Source organism: Cheilinus undulatus, linkage group 2 (genome assembly GCF_018320785.1).
Source record: "Cheilinus undulatus linkage group 2, ASM1832078v1, whole genome shotgun sequence".
Taxonomy (NCBI): Eukaryota; Metazoa; Chordata; class Actinopteri; order Labriformes; family Labridae; genus Cheilinus; species Cheilinus undulatus.
Window position 1 is genome coordinate 41,021,125 of NC_054866.1, and position 14,671 is coordinate 41,035,795.

General features: G+C 38.5%; 1 protein-coding gene across 1 annotated transcript in view; it reads left to right on the plus strand.

The window, feature by feature from the left end:
• The first annotated feature begins 4,186 nt into the window (after positions 1 to 4,186).
• Positions 4,187 to 14,671, plus strand: part of nbeab (neurobeachin b) — a 333,968-nt gene continuing 323,483 nt past the window's right edge. The window contains exon 1 of the mRNA XM_041798435.1: positions 4,187 to 4,462. Coding sequence (XP_041654369.1) covers positions 4,187 to 4,462 — 276 coding nt within the window. The remainder of the gene's footprint in view (positions 4,463 to 14,671) is intronic.

Genomic DNA, 14,671 nt, shown 5'->3' on the forward strand with positions numbered 1-14,671 from the left:
TTACATATTCATGAAAACCTTTATAAAACAAAACACGACAGGATTGAATTGTATTTCATGTACTCATAGATAAGAAGACTAATACAATTACAACTGTTTCTCATTGCATTAGACCTATTTATTCAAGCTTTAAAACAAACTGCTTTGCGGTATACATAACAGGTTTAGCTGTAAAAAGTCTGACATTATTTCTACTTGTTTTGAAGCCATGCTGACAATGTTCAGCTTAAAGAGGTCATGGAATGCAAGCTCAGCTTTAGGCTGTCAGTCAGGCAATAGGCAGGATTATATAATCACCCGAACCTTTTTGTTATGTTGGTTTTTAGTTACATACTGTATCCTTTTCAGAAGACTTAAAATGAGTTAAAAAGTCATCCTTGGAGAGACACTGGAGAAGGGAATTTTTTTTGAATGACTAAAGGCCTAAGACAGAAGGCACCGCACAATATGTAGATGCAACGCATTCATTTGTAAAGATTGTCATTGCTTTATGTTTCTTAAAAGAAAAAAAAAATAGATTTTCATCTTAAAGGCATTATTCATTTGTGTAAAAACATGTGTTGCCTTGAAAAATATAAAATAAAAGCCAAGCATGAAACATGCAAGGGTAACAAACATACAACCATGTAATTTAAATAAAATTGATAATAAACAATAGGTATTTCATGAATGCATTCTAACTGTAATAATATAATCTTTGAGTATTTGACAAGCAGACCTTTAAAGCAGTCAGGAGTGCTGGGTGTCCTGTCCTGTCGTTGACCACGGAATTAACCAGTATTCAGGTGTCTGTTTGTATGATGACTAGAGCAAAAATAGTTAGTGCTTAAATGGCTCGGTAATTCTAGCGTAGCTTCAGTGATAACCTTTAAGAAACCTACTGTTTTAATAAAAGCAACTGTCAGTTTAATTCCCCTCCAAAATTTTATGGGTTTAATTAACTCAAAGTCATTTTAATACCATTTACATAACTGCATTACTCAGACATCAGTGTGGCTTGGCTGGAACATTGGTCATAAAAGCCCAAAATTACACTAGGTCTTTTGACAGCACAACAGCAGCGAGAAAAAAAGTAATAAATACAAAGTTGTTTGTCTTTTTACCATGAAAAATGTATGTTTTTGGCCAAAAAACAAAAAAACAGCCTGGAAACACGTTAGATGAGTATTGGTCTGAAGAACAGTTGTTTTAAAATCTTGAAGATCTTTGGCTATATCTTTTGTTAACCCTTCATGGGGCAAGGAACCCAATATGATCACTTTGGTCAACTTCCTTCATGGCCTCCCCCAACTCTCTGTGATACAATAGAACAATGGAGGTCAGTCAATGTCACACTACAGTCACACCATCTGACTAATCAGCAGTGTCTCAAACTTTGTTTCTTCCAGAATTCAAACAAAATACAGTTTTACATCTCTTTTAGTCCTACACAAATGGCTCTAAAATCATACCTAACCATGATCAGTTGATTAAAGTTACATAGTATAAAGGTGAAAAGTAGTGCTACATGTCATGTTTTATTTGTGTAGGATTTCTAACAATTACTGAAAATCTAGAGTGAAAAATGGCAGAACCATAACTGGACATATGCCTGTTTAAGGGCGTAAAATGTCTATATTAAGACATAAAGCCTACTTATCTAGTGTACTAAAGGGATTTCCTTAAAAAATAAGTCAGTGTAATGTAGGGTAACAATACTCTGTTGTGTAGTAAGATGTTTGCCAAAGGTTTGAAAATATTAAAGAGGGATCCAGTGGTAAATTTTCCTAATTCATAGAAATTTATAATGTATATAGTGAAATATGAGTGATTTTTGGTCATATTGATAACCCTAAAAAAGTTTTATTATATATATTTTTTAATTGGTGACAGTTAGTTTTTCTGCTTAAATCAGTGTAGACAATTAATATTTGTGATTTTTTTTTTTTACATTTTCTATTGGAATTAGGAAAAAAAAATCAGTGGTGTTGATAGAGAAATATATCTGATTTATAGTTTTACAACAGTATAACAGTATGTGTTAAATGGCAATCATGTCTTGCCTCTAAAACGCCAGAATCTAAAGACAACTTCAAAGCATCTTGTAAAATAAAAGTTTTGTATTTAAATGACTTTTGAATGTGCAGGTAAATACTCATTTGACTTCAGACATGCATACACTTCATTTTTTTCCCCATAAATGGGCAAGGAATCATATATGGGCATGTTGTTGACTGATTTTTCCCATAACAATGAAAAAATATACTGTAAACTTAGCACAAAAAGAAAGAAAACTTCTGTTTAGTAGATTATTTCTCTGTTGTAGCAATTCTTGACAAAAATTCAATTTGAAAGCATGTTTATTTTCCTTATAAATGGTACCGTATTTGTAAAGAACATGTGTTTGTGGGATGAGCAGCAGAGCTGAATATGTGTGTTGTGCCCATAAAAAACTTGCCAAGGCTCTGCCAGTGCCAAACAGCTTATTTTGCTGTTGCTTTTGACTCTTGTTTTGAGCTTCTTGTAAGCCCAGGTGATGCCAAAATCTCAGCTCAAAGAAGCATTGAGACAGGATTCTGTAACCTGTGGCAATCCTATACTTTGCAATCTAAGACCGATCTCCAAGACGACAACACTGGACCCCACAGGACATGGTTTGTCACAGACAACTGCCAGAATTTGGGAGTGGAGAGGACCGAATGGCCTGGCAGCAGTCCTCAACCCCATTGAAAACTTGCACATCTTGGGCGTGCTGTTTTTGCGAGAGTGACCGACACAACCACATTGGCTGACTTGCGACAAATGCTGGTTGAAGAATGGGATGCCATTCCACAGCAGTTTGTAACCAGGCTGGTGACCAGCATGAGGAGGCTCCTGTTGGTTAAATTGGTAAACTGTTAAATTGCCAATATGTCTTGGTTCTTCAAGCTTCAATCATCTAATCCACCAAACAAGAGTCAGTGTCAGAATAAGCTGTTTGGTATGGGCAGAGAAGATCTGACATTTTTTCATAATTTAATGGGTGCAACCCACGTACTCAGCTCTGCTGCTCATCCCACAGATGCATGTTCCTTACAAATGTGGTACCATTTAAAAGGGAATAAACAGGCTTTCCAGTAGTATGAGATTTATTGCTAAGAGGCACTGTTTGAGAAAAAACCACATATTTCCTTACTTTTGTGCTAAGTTTATATGTGACACAAGTATAAAAATATTGGGATGTCCACCAATATTATTCTTGGGTCTCAATTTTGAATTTCAAAGTATTTCAATGAGTGCCCTACTAAGGGTTAATCAGGTTGATGTCATACTACATATTTTGAGAGGAATTTCAGAATAAGGACAGCTGGAGGGAAAAAGGAAAGATTTTTTATGGTAGCCAAAGGGTCATATGGGTAACTAATGTTAATGTAATTATGAAAATATTTAATATTTGCTTTGATTTTATGTTAAATAATTTTAAACATACTGTTGATGCTATTTTGCTTTTATTTTCAGCTTTTACTTAGAAGACGTATCTGGTCACTTCCGGCTGCCATGTTTGTTTCGGAGTAACAAGTGGTTGCCAGGAGCTTGGCTAGCTTTTTACCTTTTTTTGTTGTCTTGAATTCTCAGCATGGCATTTGTAGTTACTACCTTTACGCCAACAGCCAAACTTTATCAACGGCATAATTCTGGTAAATAATTAAGCTTATATGTTTGTATTTTGTCTCAGAAACTGCCACTGGAATAATGGACCGTAAGCTAACTTGGGCCCACCTGCCGGTTAGTTAGCCCGGGCAGCCTTGGTGGTTGTTAACGGTCACTCTCCGGCTCTTCATCATTGCAGCAGCGCAGGCGTGTTGAGAGTGAGCAGCAGGCAGGGGGCGGCAACATGGCGGTGACAGCAGCAGCAGCACAAGCGCGGAGACGCTCGTGCAAGAGAGCGGCGGCACATATACACATTTTTGTGTACACAGCGCAGGTCAGACAGCTCAGTTAACCGACTGGCACCGACAACACACCGGAACTCCTGAGAGTGGATTTTACTGACAGAGAGTGATTCCTTGTTTGTGTTTTGTTTTTGTTTTTTTTTTTTTTCGGTGCACCGTGAGTGTTCTTCTCTTTCATTTCTTTTTGATGCTCCAGAGCAGTGAGCCAGTTTATTTCAAGGGGAAAGCCTATAACTAGCCTCTGAAGAGCCTCCCGGTTTGGGGGCGGGGGGCTAATGACAAGCGAGAGACTGGTGACCATGCCGGGTTCTGTGTCTCTCTCGGACCGACAACCTCCTTCAGGACACGGGCAGCACGCGGCTGGTGTCTCCGCTGCCGCCGGTGAGACAATGATGATGATGTCCGGCTCAGGTTCTGTGGTGCTCCCAGCTGGGATTATCAATCCTTCGCTTCCAATCCGGAATATCAAAATGAAATTTGCTGTTCTCGTCGGGTTGATCCAAGTTGGAGAGGTTAGCAACCGGGATATTGTCGAGACTGTGCTGAATTTGGTGAGTAAATGTTTTTCTTTCCTCCTTCCACTCATGTTACTGGACGTTGAATGGTCCCACATAAAATGCTATTCAGTTGCAACATAATGCTACAGAAAAAAATGCCATTGTGACATCAAGGCTGTGCAAATGTTTACTGTATTTTTTGTACTTATTTGGGAAAGTGCCCCGGGATAGTGCGATTAAACAGCAGTGAGCATTCAAAGGTCCCACATGTCCACAGACAAGATGGGCACAAAATCAAAGCCAGTGGTCAAGTTTTAAAGTTCATCAAAGTCCCAACTTCATGCAGATCGGTGTGAGTGACAGTCTCAGTGGAGATAAGGTGCTTTCCTGCTGAGATTAAAGTGAAATGAGTACACCTAATTGTATCAGAATGCAGGCATGTTGATGGAGAGTGAAAAGATGCAGGGGGGCATCTGCTGCTGACTCTCTGCCTGTGAGTGTGTGAGGGAGGGGGATCCACGGAGCCCCAAACGGAGCATCACCAAAACAACGGATAGATATATGATGATTTGACAAATTGTCAATTTCTAAAGATGATTGCAGTTTTAAAATGGATTCATATTGTCTTTGTCTTATGGTCCTGCTCTTATTGTCTTGCTGGAGTATGATGGTCATTGTGTTTATCAAGATTGCAGTCTATTTTTCAACTTTGATATGATTGTTGTAAAATTAAAACAAGATCAATAACTTTTTAGTACCACACATCCCAGTAAATAGGGTTTATGCTCTCTTCCTTTTCAGTTCATTAAAGCCAGTCGTTTCTTTCAAGGGTTACTTTGGTTGTTCTGGAAGTTTGGATTCATTTGTACTAGAAGTAATGGACCTCTTTGTGTCTTATTAATATTTTTTTCAAGCAGTGTCATGGCTTACTGCATTTAAAAAAGGATCTCCTTTGTCATTGCGCTTATTGCCACTAGGGTTGTCAGAATCAGAAGCACAAAAAAGAGCTGAAAATAGCATAAAAAAGCATAGATAGCAAAAAAGGCATAAAAGTAGCTGAAAATGGCATTCAGTAGCTCAAAAAAGGATAGAAATAGCTAAAACTAGCTTAAGAAAAGCTAAATAATAGCCTTAAAATAGCTGAAAATTTGCACAGAAATAGCTGATTTTGGCCTATAAGCAGTTGAAAATCTCATAAAATAGCTGAAAATAGCTGATTTTGGCCTACAAGTAGCTGAAAATTGCATAGAAATAGCTGAAAATAGCATGAAGAGCCGTATTTTAACAATGATAAAAGTTAGAAACGAGAAAAGTCATAGCAGTCGAATGACGAAGAAACTGAATTTTTAAAAGTTGAAACGGTGTCGATACGACAAAGTATGAAGGAGGAGACAGCCGGTGTGGAAGAATAATAATAAACAAAATGGCCGACGCGAATATCAATAGTGTGGATGCTCAGCGTTCCCACTAAAAATATTGGTATCAATATCGGTATCGGCTAAAATCCATTATCATGCATTCCTAATGATTAGTAGTGAATATGATCAATAGCTGAGAATTGGACTTGATATTTCTTTTTTGATGACAAATAAATTGCACTTCATGTGGCAAAAGTAAAACTGTTATTTTTAATAGAAAACAATCAAATTAGCACTAGCTCTGCCAACATGAGAAACAGCACAGAGTAACTGCACAGAAAGTGATGTGAAACTTGATGTGTAACATCAAGCCAGTTGGATTGGGTTGTGGGCAGAACTTTAGATTAGTGTGGAAACAAAAAGTTGCAGTGAAGGCAAAGAAGCACATCTTTGAAGTAATTATTTTTTGCCAATTACGGGTAAAATAAAATGTCAAATACCAGCATCAACAATCAGCCAGGCTGATACTCAGCCCCTAGAAACCCCTAGTTTCCACAGCCGACTGCCCCCTTACTTGGTTGGCACAGGGTGTAACCGAAGTGTGTCTTGCTGTGCCCTTTAGGATCAGATGCACTTAGACCCCTTAACAGAACGGTGCCAGTAAAGTAATTGGCCTTCTCGTCATTTTTATCTCTTATATTGCCTTATTTCCTGTCTAATTTTAAACAGACCACAGGAGTCTGCTTTAATATTCCATTGTATGATCTGTTTTAATTTTCTTTTGACTGTGAGACTGTGAGAAGTGATGGTTGCCAGCATGAGGTGGTAGGGATTGAGTCTTTGGTATGACCAGCAATGGCGTATGAAGCCAAGATTCTTTCACTGGTAAAAAATATATAACCCCAAATGACCTTAGATTTGGCCTTGCTGTAAACCTTTGTAGGAGCACTACAGCTGGGCCTGCTTGCAGGAGTTGCCTCCTCCTTGTTAGCACACTAGAGATTAATTACGACCTGCTCTGCCACAACAGAAACCCACTTTGTGGAGCAGGACAAATTGTAGCCCTTGGCATGTTCAGACATGAGTGTAGCACTGCAGTGGCTGTAGTCTCTGACACCTTGGCCCTTTCACACTTTGCGGTGCTATTTTCACAGGAAACGTGCTCAAGGAATAACACGCTCCAGTCGACAATTATCTATACAAAAATGAGCGTCTAGACGAGACTGCACATTTGTTTGAACGGCTCACTTATCTTATTTCAGTCATTCAGCCATTGGATGTTATTCTGTTCATGTTGCTGGGGCCTTTGCAAGTTTGTAATTCAGAGTATTCATGTGACATACAGTAGAGTGCACTTAATCAAAACACTCATCAGTCATTCACTGGCCTCAAACTTTTAAATTACAAATTTAATTAACAGAGTCGTATAAGTACTTCACTTTGGTTAGCTATTTAGCAATTTGGTTGTACTTGACTTGTTTCCAAACAGGAAAACAACCTCTATCTAATTTATGTGCATATAAATGAAGCAGATATAACGCAGCATTTTTGGGACATGATGATACAGTGATTGTTAACATATCTGCCTGTTCATCTAAATTACATCACAAAGTGTGCATGAAAAGTAGCAGCTGGGGCAGAGGGGATGGGGATCTGTCTTGCAAACAGCTACGACTGTAGGAAGTTTTATGCTTGTAATAATAAGTTGGGGCTATTTTTGAAACGTAGAGAGGGTCTGGAGATCCTGAAGGATCCTCAACTACATCTCTCGAGGTCTAATTTGTGGAATGATGAAATAGTAATGTTTCTCTCCACCTCTGAGGATCATCTAGGAAGTATTTGATGGGAGGCTCCTGGTCTGAACATCTTACTGTGAAACAATGTCCAGATAGGGTATTTTCTAAAGTTTTATTCAAGCTTGTTGAGCAGCCAAAAAGAGGCATTTGATGATAAAATGGATGTGATATTATGGTTCATTTGCTAGAATAGAGCGTAAGAGGGCTCACATCTCTAACACCTTTGATGTTAGAGATGTAACATGAGGCATGTCATAAGAATTATACGGCACATTTTAACTGAATTAGGCACAAAACACCTTGAATGTGAAGCATTAAATTATGGTGCTTTGTATCTACCTGGCATGCTTCACTCTGTGCCATGATCTCTTCTCATTAGAACAAAACAAACTAATTAATTTTTTGAATAAAATACCAGAAACATATTTATTATATGCCACCAGAAGAATGGTGTGAATGTAGGTCCCCTCTTTTACATGATCAGCAACAACAGACCTGCATGAATAGAAACAGGACAATGCATATGACATCTATATATGCCTTGTTTCTCATCAGATGGTTGTATCAAATGATTTCCCAAAGACTTTAAAACAACAGCAAATGAGAATGTTTTGTCTTTATTCAGTCAGAAGCATCTGCAGCTGTTTCAGGCTTCTACAGCTGAAGGCTGCTGTCACGCTCTGATCATAAAGGTCAGACACTGAATCAAATTTTGTATAAACAAGACAATATTGCTTGTTGTTGTCTGACCATGAAGATGGGAACAAAGTGGATTCGTCTCATACAACTGCACTTGTTTTGCACGTCTGAGTCAGCTGGCTCACTGCTTTCTCAAGATAAAACAGGTTTTTCTATTTGGTTAATTGTAACTTGATATGAATCATTAAAGGAGCAGATCTCTGACAAAAGAGATGGGTTTATCAGTCAAGAACAAGTCAAGAATTCCTGAGTAGATAATTAAGAAAGGTATTCAAAAGAAAAAGGGTTCAAATCTCATCCTTATCCTGAGGTTGGATTTGCTGTTGCTATGTGGTTGATGATGGCGCACAAATGTGAAGCTCAGCCACACCTAATGTACACTAGCTTTCTTATGCATCCATTTAGCACCTGTATCACCGGCCATCTGCAAATCATGCCATTTGATCATTAATTGTATAGCATCAACTCATAACCAATGCTATATCAATTCACTTTATAAAGAGAGCAGATTTTTTTCTTATATTTTTAAGAAAGGCCCAAAATTAATCCTCTGTGAGGACAGCACTCAGCAGTATTCAGCATATTAATCCAAATAAATTCATACTGTCCTCACAAACTATAATTTTTTCTATTTTCTCATTGACCTTGCCATGTTTTGACTGCAAAGTTCCTGCAGTCTTCCTCTGAAGAGTCAGTGATGTAGCTGTGACATGTGACTAGTCTGCAGAGGATCAGCTGATTCTATGCAGGTTTGATCATCTTGTCTTGATTAACAGGACGGCCATGCCCCCCTGCTGTCCGGCAACTTCTTGAGGACAGCATCCCGAGTGCGGAACAACATGTAAGCCCCCTCGTCACTGTTCATAGTCCATTGGGTCCATTTCTGAATCATGATGGCTTCCCCGATCCATCAGTGGTACTTGTTGCTCTCTGGATGACAAACCCTTCAACAAAGAAAAACCATATTCAGCTTAGTAATAGTGGCAAGAAAAAGCGTCCTTTTACCAGGCAGAAACCTTGAGTAGAACAAGGCTCATGTTGAACAGGCATTTGTTGAAGCTGTGTTTAGTTGAAAAAAAGAGAGAGATGCAGAAAGAAAGAAAAGACCAGATGTCAGCAACCAGTATTAGACTCTTGTATCATATTAATGAAATGCTGACATCTGGTTTCCCGAACTGCTGAATCAAATCAGCTGTTTTTTACTGGGTAGAAGTTACTAACTTCATGGTCAAACATGTGAGAAGAGTTTGGTAAAGTGGGGTCCCAAAGCCAGGAATAGACTACACTTGCTTAGCACGATTATAGCCTGATCAAACAGTCCTAGGGATTTGCGACCGTAGGCTCCGAAAATCTTTTCTGTCATCTTTTGTAGTGTATCACACTGAACACGTCTGACAGAAAGTCTAGTATGTTTAATTTTTGTCCTACCTTCTGTGATGTCAATAACATTGATCAACAAGATTACAGAGCACTTTGTACATGGAGCAGTCACAGATGTAAACAAACCAAATGACAAAGTGTAGAAAGACTAATAAAGTTGGTGCTGTGAGATGGAACTATAAGAAAGAGAAAAGATGGATGAGCCTTGACAACATCCCTGCCTTTGTGATGTGTCGTTGAGGGGCAACCATGAATACAAATAAACAATGTAGAGAAATAGAAAACACATGTTAGTATCTGAGCTCTTAGCAAATGCACCAAGCTTGCATATCATACATCATAAAGTTTCAGTAGCCAGACAAATACAATATAGTACAGAAAATACAGTGTGTTTGATAACAGCCTTCTTACCAGGTAATCTAGCCTAGTCCACATACCTTAGAGCGCTGTCAGATAGGTTGCAGTGATTGCAGTCTGTCAGCCCAAATTTATGGCTCTGTGATCGCCTAATCTGACACAGTGACCAACTAACCATTGTAACAGACTAAAACAACTCTGTCATCTGAACTTGGCATCACATCAAAAAAAAGAGACAAAAAAACTCTGGAATTTTTGCTAATATCTTACCCCCAGGTTTTTGGTTTGGACTGACTGGACTCCTAATATTGAAAGCTGAAAAACAAATGAAGGAGGAAAAGGTGAAGGTGAAATCCATGCCCAGAGTGAGATGCAAAGGTCTCTAAATGAACCTGAATTTGACCCTGCTGGCTAAAGCTCTACAAGGTAGGATTTAAACTCTCAAGCAAAGAACTGCACTCAGAACATTTCAGAAGTTATTGCACTAACAGAGGTGAGGTATTATTGCTGCTGTAGCATCCCCCCTCCTGTCTCTGTCAGTGATGCTACAGCTGCTTTTCTTTAACATGCGCAATCCTGAAACATAATTTAATCGCTATTATTTGATTTTCCAGCAAAGACAGAAGCATGCTGTGATAAATTAAATTAGAAATTGACAGATTTTCAGTATTATATGCACACACTGATTTGTTGTGATCACTAGCTGCCAAATGAAATTAAATTCATTATCTAGATGACATCACACATTCTACATCAATTACCCTTTAACATGCTCAATGATGCACATTGATATATGATTAGAAGTCACTGATCCCTGCTCTTTCTGATTATGAGAGGCTTTTAGGAGAACCAAATCAGAGGCAAATGAGAAGAAATGGTGAAACACATTTTCTATGAGATATAATTTAAGCCAAGAAAGTGAGGAAATTGATTTTTTCTGAAGACTGAAGAGATAACATGTGTGATCCATGTGACTGCTCTCCAGACATGGTGTCAGCAGAGTGCAACAGAGCTTAACTGATTTCCTGCTCCACACAGGACTTTACTACTCAGCTCTTCATAAGTAACGGTCAACCAACCTGTAGACGTGTTAAAGTAGCTCAGTGTCAGCCCAGTATATGATCTCATTTGTTTACGCTGATTGTTTTCCTAATGAATTCACCTGCCAAATATCTCTGTCTGAATTTTGTCAAGAGGAAACTTTTCCTTGAAGTGAATAAAGCACTACATTTTGATGTATCATACTGGAGTTGCAGAGAGTTTGAGGTACTGATGTTGGTAATACAAAGTAGAGAATATTTGTTTTAGAGATTTTTTGGGAACATCCTATGGCTTAGCAGCAAATTTTACCCCTTGTTTTCAAGTGCTCCTCGTCCCTTGAAACAGTGTCATCAACGGCATTATGAAAACAGACGGAGCATGTATCCCTAGCCCTTCACCCTCAGTCGGAAAGTTTGGCAACCCCTGTTTTTTAATATGACTATCAGCCAATATTGGTCCTGTAACACTGGCCATCAGCCAAACTAAGGGGCATAAACATGTAGAAGTTACCAGTTTTCAATCTGCTGTATCCAGCCAGTTTTATGCTGGCATCTAGTTAGTTTGCTTCCTGACTGGATTTTTGTTCCATTTGTCATTCAAATCAGCAGCCTGCACGCTCAGCAGTCCTCAGTGTTCTCCAGGATCTTTATTGTAAATATTTCACATGATTAATATTTCTGTTTATATATTGGAGCGGCCCAGATTATCTCCAAACAGATCGTGGAGGGTAAAATCACTCTTAACATACCTCACACCACTGGAAAATGTGACAAGATAATCTGTAACCATCAGATAATCGGTCTAGTGCTGACTTTGATTAGAAGGGTGGAATCTGGCCCACATAGGCCCAATTATCTTTTAGCGTGACCCAGCTAAATTAGCCTTAAATTTTTAATTAAACCATGTCATCCTATGAAAGTATGGAAATCAGATTCCATGGAATAATAATTTTAAGTCTTTCAGGTATCAGGATGAGTGAATTAGGCTGATTTCCTCAGTTAAAGTATTTTAAAATGAATTAATAAGGAAAAATGTAAATTATTTCTAAAATTTGTTGATGTCCCATACTTTTAATGATGAATGAATGCTCCCAGAAAACAGATCAATCCTTCTACTGGAAGCTTCCTCTGGCTGCAGCACATTGTTTTATTCTCTGAAGTGATGGATGGAGGAGCCCTGTAAAGCAGCAGTTTGGCACATCACCCAGCAGTGTTTCACTGTGAACATTCACAGGTTAATTAAATAAGAATTGAACATCGTTGCCCCACATGACCCCGGAGTTTTTGTTTGTGTGACAGACTAATTAAACAAGCTTGACATCCCCATGCTGCAGTTTTGTGGGACTATCCCTTATTACAGCTAATTAAATGGGAATGCCATTAACCCTTCATGTATAGACAGGCTGAAAATGGAAGCTGTAATTATAGTAATGTGTTTTACGACAGGTTGTGGAGTCCTGCTTCAAGAATGATGTTATTACACAGAATGGAAGAACAAAGGGAGATGAGGATGACCATTATCCAACCAGTACGTTTGAAAAGGTTCCTCTGATGCTCCTGTATTTTTGATAATTATCATCGTAGCAGAGTCTGTCCTTCGCATGCTAAAAATACAAAGAGTGCCCTGCTGTTAATGCTAAAGCAATGTGAAGAAGAGCTACACAGCAAATTTAAAATGACCATATGCAATAATTGCATTGTAAAAGTCTGTAAATAAGAAAAAAAAGATTTGTATGTACAGAAGTAATACTTTTTCTGTGATAGAGGCCTGATATCACAGCCATGCTCTCATGTTTTCATTTTTCATATTTTCATATTTTTCTGATATTGTGCAGACTGGGAGTGGGAATCTTTCTGTATTTAAGGGTTTGATTCAATTTAAATTCCAATTTTTAGGGTCACAGTTCAATTCAGACTCCATTTTCTAGGCCTGTATGCAACCAAAGAAAAACTTGTTTGACTGAAATAACACCCATGCACCGACCAATCATTGGTTGTTCAGATTAAAATGAAATGAAAATTAAATAAAACCTTTACTTCATCTTAAGATCAGTTTAATCTGTGACTGGTCCCTCACAGCAGACTGCTTGTAGTCTAAATGTTAAAAATGAACATAAAATGCTTTATGAACCACTGTTGATTATTTTTGACCTCATTATGTGTTACTAAAATAATGTCGGTCTCAGAAGCGATCAGTGTGCACCTGCCTACAATCTAGGGCTGTAGTCAACCAAAGAAAATCACACCCAGGCACTGACCAATCGACTGGTCATGCAGGTAAAACAAAAAAAAAAAAATCTCAAGTCATCTTTTTCAGTGATAGGTTCTTCTTTTTTTTAATGTTTATTTGTAGGGACAAGTATGAAGCAAGTAAACCGTTGCCACACACTACAGCATTTGTGGTTAGTGCTAATTTGCAATGCCCATCCCTAGCTGGGATTCACACAAAACAAGCACAACATTACAAAGACAAAACACAGAAACATCAAATACATAATCACACAATGGTACAAAGAGTTTAAAATGATCCCAGTCTGGATCGAGTTTGAGCTCTGCTGGTAAAGCGTTCCACATTTTGACCCCCTGAATGGAGAATGCTGTTTCTTTCATACCTCAGGTAGTCTGAACAACCTTAAAAATTAACATAGGCTTTATATAGCATTACTTAGTTTTTTTATCCTTATTATTTTGTACTCAATAACAACTGACTCAGAAACAATCAGCATGAATCTGCCTTTATCTGTATCATTTCTGTGGTCATGGCACAGTCACTATTTGCCATCATATAGCTTACAAAATATCCTCAGACAATCGTTTGTATTTATATATAATGATACTATTAACAGGGGCACTTCTTCCAGCCTGCACTGTGTCATTTATGAGCAAATATCGGTCTGATGATAAACAGACAGTATCATGTGTTAAATGACAAGTGTATTAGACAGGCCACAGGAGTTTGGGCTCTGACGGAGGGCAGAGACACTCAGCAGCACCACTTTATTACAAAAAGCCTGCATCTTTATGTTGGGTTTAAGATCTGTTGTTTTTTCAGTTATTTACAGAGTAACCGCTGTGAAACAATCAGAATAGAACATGTTCTGAGCCACTTTGTGTGCCTCTGTGTCTGTATTGCCCAGCACTGCATTGCTCTTGTCTGTGTCCTGCTGTGCTTGTCAGTCAGTCAGCTGCACGCTCCGCTGTTTGTTCTCACACACACATGCACACGCGACCAACAGACGAACAGGAATCTTTGTCACATGAGAGCATATCAACCAACCATCAGACCAATCAAATGACGGGAAAAATGTCAGCAGGTCGAGTCTTAATGACCAGGAGATATTGTCTTTTGTCTATTCTGCTCTCTGTCTGTCTGTAACGACAGATGACAGACTGTAACGAACACTGATGCAAACATGCACTGTTAATTTTATTCAACCAGATAAAAACTTGTTAAGATCCAAATCTTTTTCGCAAGGATTACCTAGCCAAGAGATCAGCAGCACACGCCATAGAGGGACTTCATTTAACTTATATGCTGGTCGGTGAATTAAACAGGGGGTGGAAGTTGATGCTTTTACAGAGGGCAACAGAGACACTGACAGCGCCACCTCGATACAAACATTCTGCATCTTT